Here is a 10,865-nt window from a genome sequence, read left to right as displayed (position 1 = left end):
TGTGTCTACACTGAAGGGCCTGAAGGGACAGAGGATCATGACAAGGGAGGCGAAAGGGTTGTTGAGTTCAAGAGGCCGCATGTATGGGTGATCACTGTCCTGCTCTTTCAGGCTGTTGACTCTATGCGAGACTATCATTCAGCACTGGACAAAGTTTGCCTTAAGCACATGTTTTATAACCTCGTCTCAATATAAACATTGTGGCTGAAGATAGTGTAGCTCTAAGACCGAAGCCCTCCCTCCGCACTTGAAACAGCTGATTTATGTCTGGTCCTGGACACTTGTGCTCTGTGGTTGGAATGCAGGGAATTTCAAAGACCCCTCCTCTGCATGTCCCGTCCACACGCAAACAAATGGAGCAGGCGCCTGGTTGGGCAGATGAAGGCCCACCGGTGCTCCCACTGCAGGGCAGGGAGGCAGAATGTAAGGAATGTCAGAGGCGAGAAAATAAATCCATTCTATCCTTCTCTCTGTCAATCTGAAGCGCCTCGGTATCTCTCTGTGTGCTACTTCTTTTTCCAGCATTATTCCGATTTCCAGCCTCTCTTCAGTTGACTTACTTAATCATGTCTGGAATTAAAGGCGCTATATATAAGAATTTGGGTGGAAAACATTCAAAACTTAACTAAGATTATCAACAGAAGGTGAGGGTATAACAGTTTTGACTTTACGACGTCTATGTATTGTGTTGCAAAGCATGTTTGGCATGCTAACCAGCTAGCTCAGGTCCATCACACTCCAAAGCTCCTATGCTAACAGTGTAAACTCAAACACTTTCTCCCAGTGCTCCGAGCCCCCCAATCTGAACAGCTAGCTGCATGGCTAACTGAGCTAACTAGCTAGCAGTTACCTGCAGTTAGTGGCTTATCTGGTGTTGCTCCTTATTTTTATTTTTATTTTTATTTTGGTTTTAAGTGTGAATTCAACAGATAATGAATTCTTACATATTGCACCTTAAACTCTCAGATCTGAAGTATGAACACATTACCTGCAAGAAATTAGCCGGAATAGGACAAAATCAATTTATTTGTGTTAAATCTTTAAAAACACAAATATGCATAGTGTTCTGTCATGTGGCAAAATGAATCATGTGACAATCAAAATAATGCCTTGTTAAACACACTTAAAGTCACAAAATGCAAAATGTTCAAGACTGTGTAAAAAAGCAAAAGACCGCAAAGTTATTGTGTGTATACCGTGGAAGTCAACGTAAGAACACAAATCTATCATGTAGCGTTTTTACAGTCAGCGGCACGATGGCCATGTTTTAACTGTAACTCAATAGTACATGCATCTTAAACATGCGGCTGGCATGGCAAACAAAAAGAAGAAGAAGAAGAATCAACACTCCATAGAAGCTAGAATAGTTATATGTTTTGACAATAAAAACATAAGCAGCTCTGTCTATTGTAGCTCATTCTCATCTCAATGATATATCCAGACACCATTTTGATTGCTTTGTGAGTCTTTCTCTCCTCATGGCTATAGTTTAATAATTCCCTTTCTCCTCCTGGGGCCTCTGCGCAGCTCAAGGCCTGCTCTTCGCTGCGGGTTTATCCATTATGTTGAGCACATCGTCCAGGATGGATGGGCCCAGATCAAGTTCGAGGGAGAGGAATGACCCCGTGATCTGGGCGAGGGAATCCTGCGACGTGCTCTTCTCCTTGGAAAACTCAAACTCAAAATCACAGATGCGGCCCTCCTCCACCCCACTGTCTCTGTCCACCCACTCTCCATTGCACTTTGAGAGCTCCTGCTTGAAGCCCATGGTAATGTCATTGTTAAAGTGTCCGTAACCATTGCAGTTGCCGCTCCTGTTGAGACTCCTGCTGCCGTTGTAGATCTTGTTTTGGTAGTCCCCTTTACCACTGAAGCTTTCAAAGCTGTCGGTGCTTGTGTTGCTGTTCAGGCTTCCGTTAGCTTTGAAGGTGCTGTTGCTGTGACCGTTGATGTAATAGGACGATGGCTTGTCAAATCTGGTGTCACTCTTGTTTAATTTGTTGGCTTTGGCAACTGCCTTAGAGGTGGACTTGTCTGTGTTTTCCAGCAGATCCAAGAGGACGTCAGGCTTCAACTGGATATCTGCCGAGGGAGATGAAGGCTCGCTGCCGAAGACGTCCATGGAGCGCAGCAGAGCATCCATCTGCAGGATCTCTACCTCCTCTGTGCTGTCAGGTTTCATGATAGCTGTAGGTCCAATGATGTCCTCCAATGGCTCTGGGGGCATGGAGAACACAGTGGAGGAGATCATAGGAAGGGTAAGTGCCTGGCAGCCGCCAATAGTTGGGAGAGAGATGGCGTTCTTTAGCACCGGAGAGGGTGTTTCGGCAAAGGAAGCATCACCAGTGCTGTTAGCTCTGAGAAACTCACTTTGGGCACCATACTGAGGGTGGACCTCTCCCTTCCCAGGTAGAAGTTCATACTTCCCCTGGAGGAATGACATGTCACCGAAGGCATCTCTCTCTCCGCCCTTGCCAATGTGGATGGTGTGGCGGAAGTCCCCAAGCGGTGGACTGATCATGTCTGGGGACAAAATATCTCTGAGGCGACATTTCTTTCCCTTCTTACTGTTGTTTGGTTTCAGGTATATTGGTGCTTTCGCTGGCATGGCTGTAACTAAAGAGATCTCAGATATGCAGGATAGAAAAGTCGGAAGTGCTTTATAAGTTCTGGACGTTACAGTTCCCTTGGGGAAAAGCTCGAGTTACATTCTCAGTAACCAGTCATGCAGGACTCCAAAAATAATCTCAGCAATTGCAGCATCGATCAGGAAATGGGATTCCAAGCAGGACTGTAGACGTCCGGCGGTGTTGAAAGGTCGAATGGCAACTGTCCTGAAATCAGAGACAAATAGAGAATATATCAGCATCTTTTTAAAAACACAAACTCAGCACTGACAAATTCCCTGAAGGTTACTTTGATGAGTCTTTCTACTGTCCTGCCTTCCAGAAAAAGAAATTCAGTCACCAAGTCCCACAAATAAACTCCGGATCTTGCAAGAAAAAAATATCCTCATCTTGCATCTGGCAAGCTTAAAAGCCAGAGCAGAGGAGGATGAGGCCTGGGTCGAAGGCGTTCTGCTGCTCTATTCACATTTCCACACATGAGCCTCCTTTGGCCTCTGCAGCTCTGGATGTGCTAATGTGGAACAGCTGGACCGCAGATTGGGAGAGGGGAAGCAAAGCGGGACTTTAGTAGGATCAGAGCAGGGCAGCCTGTTTTAGAAGCGAGCTACTGCTCAGACACGCACAGAGATAGAAGGAGATGGGGGAGAAATAGGGGAGGAAGGGGGGGTTTTAGGGGGATTGTGCGAGGGAGATAGAGTGAGGGATTACGGAGCAAGTGGATCTTAAGAAAGAAGGTGATGCAGAATGTGAATTGATTTGATGGGCAGAGGGTTGGCTTCGAGTTTAATAAAGGGCTGAGGTACCAGCTAGGGTGCACAATGCATCAGGGTGGGTAAACATTATTAAAGAGTATTGGATTTGATAAAAGGTGCCTGATTGCATTGAGCTTTTCCATTACGACCCGAGCAAGAATGTCACCACGTTGGCAGCCAGCTTAGTGTAGGATGAACTCAGTAAAAAGAGGAGAGAACCGCTCTGACCGTTTGAAATGACATAGCAACCGGGGAGAAAGGGAAAAACACTCGGTGGAGGGAAGGGAGTTGACAGGGTGTGTGTGTGTGTGTGTGTGTGTGCATGATGGGGGGGTGGGAGAGAGGACCAGTGAAGAGAGAGCTTGCCCATTTATAGACATATTTACTTATGAGAGGTCTGTCAGCAGTGACCGTCTGACAGAGAGCACCGCCGCACAGAAAGCGCCTGGGCGGTCAAGTCCGCAGCAAAAAGGTTTCACAGAGAAAACATCCACATTCCTGCTGCAACCGACCCGTAGAGACGCACTGCATCAGCCTTATCAGAGACACTTTAAGTAGGCTATGTTTATTCAGCAGGCACATTAGTGTGGAGCCACAGAGACAGACACTTGCTGCGTATTCGAATCCAAAAAGCAGGCTGGGAACCATTGCACTGACATCCATTTTGGATTCTTGAGCTTCCAACCTGTTTGATGAAGTGCCACAGAGCCATTGTCTGCCGTACGAGAGCCAGAACTTCAATAAACTGTATGTGATGTGAAGTAGGGGACGCCATTACAACACAAATAAACCTGTCACCCAGCAAGCACTATGGGGCTATATATAGGCATGACAAACACTGAGGGATGCAGAACATGTGTGAGTGTGTTGAATGGCAAGAGTCCTTGTGTATTCGAGTGCTGGTGTGAGTGCGAGGCGCCTGAGATAGCACTTTTGAATCCACGCCATGTGTGCGAAGGAGAGCGTGTTTGTTTGCTAATAGTGAGGGAGAGAAAGGGAAAGGGGGAGAAGGAGAGAGGGAGGGCGAAGAGGAGTGCTGCAGTGTTTGATGAAGGGGGGGGGGGGGTTACAGCAAAATCCCTGGCTTGTTTAGTTCCAGCTATTCTCTTATTTTTGTTCTCTTCCTCCCACTTCTTTTCCCTTGTTGTATTGTCTCTCCCCTTCCCTGCTGCGTCTTACTCATTTCTGACCTTGACAGCTGATGCTCAGATGCTGCAGTGGGAAATTGGGCTTGGATAGGAAGGGAGACAAATGCATGCAGCACGCCAAAAGCTGCTTCCTGTGGGCTCAGGGTGCACATATCCATATCTGTGTTAACTTTTTCCTAAGAATAGAAGGTCACTGCTGCACTGCTGGCTGACACACTTCCCATCAAGCATTCCTATTGATTATTGGCTGCCCTGATGAAATTATAACATCCGCCTGGTTTGTTTGGACCCTCTGCTCTCCAGTGGCACGGGAAAGCGCAAAGCTCATGCATTATAATAGATGATAATGTTGGCTGGAATCAATAGTATGGACTGAACTTGTGTGAACTTGTGTCTTCCTCTAGAAGAATCCAACTCAGGGGGACATCTGCTGTGCATCCTCAAGGTCAACACTTGTAGCCCGTGAGAAGTCAGCTGGTATGGTGAAAGCCTGGAAGTCTGACCTTCACGTCAGCCGTCCTGCTGGTGGCTCAGTTTGGCTTCTATGACAAACATGACTGGAATTCCAAAGGCTGCGAGAAAAGCATGAGGAAAACAATATCCTCATGTCTACCAGTATGAGGGTTAATTTAATGAGGGCTTATGGAAATTAGCATTGATTTGAGTATATGTAGAGAATCTCAAGAGTCATAGTGATGTTAGTTAAGCTTCTGTTGGACCAAAAGGAAATTAATCAATTACAAGGGCTCAGTATGCCCAAAGACGACTGACACAATCAATCCATTTGTGTATCTGCAGGCTGTTAATAGTCAAGCAGGTGTATTCTGGTATATCTCAAAGCCAAGGCCAGATTTGCACCCTCCTTTTGGAAGTGCTCCAAATAAAAGGCGTTGTGGCACGTGTCGACTGGTACGAGGCCCAGCGGCGCCAACCTCCGCAGAATGCGGTCGCGGGTTTCATTTACACCTCCGGGGAAGTGCGGATCTGATGGCACCTTCCTTTCAGAAGTGCTTGCCTGAGCAGCCATCCAGTCATAATGGGAGCTGCAGGGATAAAGCCACTGTGTCATTGGGTCAGCAAGAGCTATCTGTCTGGGCATGAAGTGATCTGGAGCCACTCCAGCCTCTTTAAAAATGGAGCTTTGCCTCATCAGCTCGTGCTCGGAGGGTTAGTTATAAGCGAGGGGGGCAGCAGAAGGACCGAGGTGATGAAAGTTTGGAGCAGATAAATGCGGGGTTGGTATCTGGTAATTAAAGTGACGACTCGCGATTTGTCTGGGTATTTCTGGACACCTCAAAGTCACGTGCGATAGAAGTGGGTCAGTGTATTCTTAGAGGAAGTGTCACTAAACAAATGATGCTCTGCAGTTTACAGTAAACTGCTCCAAAGCCGGCGATGAGGGATGGACAGCGAGAGCAGCTGTTCAAAATACGACCTGCATACGACTTCCTCATTCTTTAAAATAGAAACCGTGCATCCCCTAAATATTACTCCTGTGATGGGATTACTGTGCTGACATTTCACATCAGTGCCGTTGAAAAATAGCATGCTCTTCTGCACTGTCATAGTTGTGGTCAGTGTAACATCATCATCCTCTCACTGTGTCTTCAAAGCAACTTCATGGAAGTTTGAAGTTTCCAAATACTCCTCTGACATCTAACCACGGCCTTGACTTCTGTCGTGCCTTTGAATAGCAGAAAGACCCTCTCTTTGGGGCTGTTATAAAAAGCACATACCACAGAGTTTAATGGTAGCCTTACAGAATAGACCGAGCTGTTTGTTTCATAAAAAAAACCTCAATTATAGGCAAAGGCCTAACTTTCGGGGGCCTGGTGGCGGTGCCGGGACCAGGGCGAATAGCAGGGTGGAGTATTTGTTCTGTCTTTCTTTCTCGCTCTCCTCGTGTGCCACCCGCAAGCATGGCCGGCACTTGCCAGAGTTATCCTTGGCAGAGATGAGCAGGAAAGCGAATGGAAGCGCATGAAACATGAAGGGAATGTCAACATATACTGGCAAAACAAAACAAAAAAAACTCCTTTCCTTCCCCAGAGAGATAAAGGCAAAGCCAGCTCTGCATTTTTTCAGAGGAACATGCCTTAAATGTGTAGCTGGACTAAAAATGTCTCCCTTGGAAAGCGGGGAAGATATCATGTTGCTCTTACCAGTTCAGCTCTTGTGTTAAATGAAGAGCGTCTGTGAGAACTTACAATGCATGCTTCTGCACGTTTTACTGTTACTAAGCAATATCATATTCTGGTCTAGACATTCACAAAGAACCCGGACACTTCCATGACAGCAGGCAAACTGCAGCAACATCATCCGACCTACTATTTTAGATTACTGTAACACATCTCTGATCTCACTCACCTCAGATATTCCGATGAGATCTTGATCCTTCCCAGGTATCGCCGGTGCTCTCCTGAATGCTGCAGCCCCAGGTTGATGTGTGTGTGTGTCAGTATGTGTGTGTTCAGTGGCTGCTGTGCTGCTCCTGTGGCATGTTGACACTGCTCTGCCTCGGGGCTGCACTTCTGTCGACTGGGACGTCTGCCGGACAGCTGTTTTGGAATTGCGCTCCGGCTCCTATTCAAGTCAAGTCTCCTCCTACGCCTCCCCTCAACTCCCCCCTCCTTCTTCTTCCCCTCTCTCTCTCTTTCTCTCTCTCTCTCTTTCTCTCTCTCTCTAGCGGCACCTGTGCATGTCTGTCCTCTCTCTCTCCTTACCCAGAGCTGAGATTTTTTAAAGCAGCTCTGTGGTGTTTTGAGGATCCTCCTTGCTTCCTGCGCCTTGGTGGAGCTGCGGTGACGAGTGATCACAAGCTCCGGCTCGAAAAAATGAGCACTGCGCGCCTCATGGGATGTCTGGCTGTCTCTCCACTTCTAAAACAGTCCATGATATGTTCACTAATGTGTGTTCTCTCTCTCCCTCATCTGCCTCACCCTGTCTGACTTTTGCGACTGCCCAAATCTGATAAGAGCTATTCTGTAAATGCAGCCGGCAGACACTTGACTCGACTCTTCCTGTCTGTATTTCAAGCCTCTCCTCCACATCCTTATCTGTCTATCACACATGCACACCCACCCTTTAATTATTTGCCTCTTCAAAATCGCCTAATTCTGTTCATTTTGTGCACTGGTCTTTATTTTTCGAAGCTGCAGCCGGGGCGACACTGTGTGACTAATTGTTGCAGAATACTGCAGCACTGCAGCACATGCAGGGGACACTTTAAAACCGGCTGATGGACAGCACGTGGGTTGAGCTGCAGCAAAAACAGACCTTCTGAGAATTGTGTTGCTCTATATGATTAAAATTCAAAGACAGAGACACATTTCTAACCTGATGCCCTCAAGTCAAGGACACGGCAAACCTCGCCGGTGCATCCATTTTTTTTGGTTCTATTCCTATGTAGTTAAAGAAAAAATCCTGTCACCTTGGTAACCAGTGCAGCCCAGAGGTGATGTCACACGCTGCTGTGTAGTTGCCCCCCAAAGAGGCTGGGGAAAGCATAGGAGAGGTGTGTGTTTCTGCCTGTACAGTGGATTACAAAGGGGCAAAGACGACACATGTGGGGGGAGGGGTGCTTGTATTTTAAATCAATGTGTGTGTGTGTGTGTGTGTCTGTGGTTAAGAAAGGGGGTGAATGCATGTCCTCACAAGCCGGAGTCGTACCTTAACAATAATCCTGCCTTGTCGGTCATATGAGGCGGCACATCCCTCTGCAAACACCTCAAATTCTCACTTCTCCTTCCTGCTAAATCTGGCCCGGGTAGCTCACTCTCCTTAATCTGCTTTTCCCCCGCTGCTATATTTCATGTCATGGATGCACCACTGTAATAACTAGCCGTACGAGATGCTTTGCAAAGTCTTCCACTTAAATGAATGAATGCAGTGGTTGTGTGTGTTTGTGGACAGCTTACGCTGCTGAGACACCCTCTATTTAACTTGCACAGGCGTTATTTAGCACCAGCTAAACAGCAGTTGTGAATGGAGCCCTCTTAGCATGGTGTTGTTGTGTCGCCTGGGGGTGATGTCATCGCGGCGTCCATGTGGCCGGCACATGATCTGTAAGTAGAACACACAACACTGTCTTCTCATTTAGGAGGACCATTGCAACCATGGAAACTCCAGAGCTACTGCTGGAAAAGGGAAGTCTATGTACTTTCCCCCCCGAAAGATAAAGTAGTAGTAGGGATGGGAAATTCAGTGAGTGAAGGAGAAGTTGTAATTACTTTATAAATGGTTAATCAATCTTTTAATTTACTTATTCACAAGGGTAATGCACATTAATCATCTTTCTAAGTGCGTCAGTGTTAGCCAGCTGGCTGCAGTCCGTTGGCAAGATATTCTAAAACTTAATAGGTCTTCTGACTTGTTATAGTAAGACATGCACAGGTGTAACATTAACAATGGCTCTTTAGTGACCTAGTAAACTATGACAGTTTGACCGCATGAGCCAGCATGCAAAATACCATAACCGTGAAACTGATGCAGCTAAATGGAATCCAGCCATTAAACATTTGCTTATTTTCACATGTGCTTCCTAACTTACTGTTATATCAAAATTGCATTGTAATTTCAGAGTGAATGAGGCCAGAATTCCAAAGGTAATATTCATACGGCTGCTATTTTCCACTGACATCATGTCAGGGTGGGAAGGTGAAATCTCGTACTGCTGTAATCTGACAAATCGTTATCACTTCACTGCTTCCTAATGATCAGCAACCGAAAAGACAATGGATAGTGAAAATCTGGAGGGACATCGAGCCACTTTTTAATGTAAAACAACATATTTGCCATTAGCTTCCGTTAGACAACAGCTAACATTAGCATTCAGCCACTTCCTAGCTAACTTTACCGTTTGATAGTGTTGCTGATACGATAGGAAAGGCATACATTATTTCTAAAATATCAAAGCACATCTTGGATACTTTTATTTGAGCCTGGAAGTGAGTTTTCACTTTCCATCACTCTTTCAGTTGCAGATCAATCAGGAAGTGGTGAAATTAAATTAATTTGTCAGATTCAGAACACAGCAACATAACATGATCACAGCATTCAGTGTCATTCTACAGATTATTCTGCATTATATCTACACACTGATGGCAACGAAAGGTTACATTTTTTTAAGCTTTGATCCTTGTTGTGCTGACCTTTGCTACTACTTGTGAATTTAAAATGGAGGAAAATATAATGAGGAGTGTTTTTGAATGATGAACCATAAATCATGATCACATTAAAAACAAAATAAAAACATCGCCTGAGTAAAATATCACCAATCATACTATCTACCAGGCAAAATGAGCTACATGTGGCTCATTTTGCCTGGTAGCTTCACCAGAACAGATCAGGTGAGATTATAAAACTTGTTTAAAGGTGCTATAAGTACATAAGTTTACTTGTCAACAGCTGTCTCCAGCAGTGGAAATGCCAATGTTAGGCCAACTGTCGTTTTGCTTCATTTTCTCATGTTGGATTTAGGGCAGACCAGACGCTACCGTAAATGACATTAGTGGTTATTTCTTCAAACTCTGGTGATTATATTTAGTTAATTTTAAACAAAAACTCTTACATAAAGCTCCTTTAAAGTGTTTTTACTCATCCACACATATATTTGCAGGTACGTTAGCTGCCACAGACTCCTCACAACCCTGTGTGGAGCAAATGGTGTTTTTATTTTGCTACGTTGTGGATGTGGTTTTACTCACTTTCTAATAAGTCATCAAGTCTTTACTTACATGTTAGCAAGTCATTAACATATAGACATACACATTTCACTTTTTAATTAGCCATAAAGTCTGTACTGTCTGCTAAAAACGTAAGTTAGGTTGAAAGTAATACACCAGACAAACAGATTGTTTTCAGCCCAGCAGACCTGGCTTGTTACTGATCTATAAAGGCTTAATGAATGATTTTCTGACATTTATAAAGTCATGGGTCACAACTGACATTAGTTTTTCAGTGTTACCAAAGTCACCATTGAAGTGAATGAGTTTTTTTTTCCTCACTCAAGACACTAGCATAAACTGTATGCTGTGTTCTGTTGAATATGGAAGTATTTGCCAGGAATATGCTTGTCATCTTATTTTTGTTTTTGGGAGAAATGACACTCGTTTTTTATTCCAGTTCAAGACTCATTTGCCTTGGCCTGCTTCGGCCCACGTCTCTGCCGTTTACACAAGGAGAGCTTTCTGTCTGAGGTGTCCTGTCTAAACTGTTCCACTGAGGTTACTTTTCTCCAGCGGACACATCACGTGCCGATCTTAGGTCAGGTAAACAAGCCTGTCCTTGTCTACTAAAGTAAATCAACTGAGAAAAACAGGATTTTAAAGAAGCAGGTC

At 45.1% G+C, this 10,865-nt stretch overlaps 1 protein-coding gene across 1 annotated transcript; it reads right to left on the bottom strand.

The window, feature by feature from the left end:
* Positions 1–1,008: 1,008 nt before the first annotated feature.
* On the bottom strand, positions 1,009–7,070 carry cdc42ep3 (CDC42 effector protein (Rho GTPase binding) 3). The gene is made up of 2 exons (XM_073482075.1): positions 6,895–7,070; positions 1,009–2,834 (listed from the first exon to the last, which is right to left on the bottom strand). The coding sequence occupies exon 2, from the start codon at positions 2,606–2,608 to the stop codon at positions 1,529–1,531; it is 1,080 nt and encodes a 359-aa protein (XP_073338176.1). The 5' UTR covers positions 2,609–2,834; positions 6,895–7,070; the 3' UTR covers positions 1,009–1,528.
* Between the last annotated feature and the right edge of the window lie 3,795 nt (positions 7,071–10,865).

This window comes from Pagrus major, chromosome 15, assembly GCF_040436345.1.
Source record: "Pagrus major chromosome 15, Pma_NU_1.0".
Taxonomy (NCBI): Eukaryota; Metazoa; Chordata; class Actinopteri; order Spariformes; family Sparidae; genus Pagrus; species Pagrus major.
Note: the sequence above shows the minus strand (reverse complement) of the source record. Positions and strands in the feature narration are given on the sequence as shown.

Excerpts from the sequence above, each read along its gene's own strand:
- cdc42ep3 (XM_073482075.1), bottom strand. The coding sequence starts at position 2,608 with ATGCCAGCGAAAGCACCAATATACCTGAAACCAAACAACAGTAAGAAG.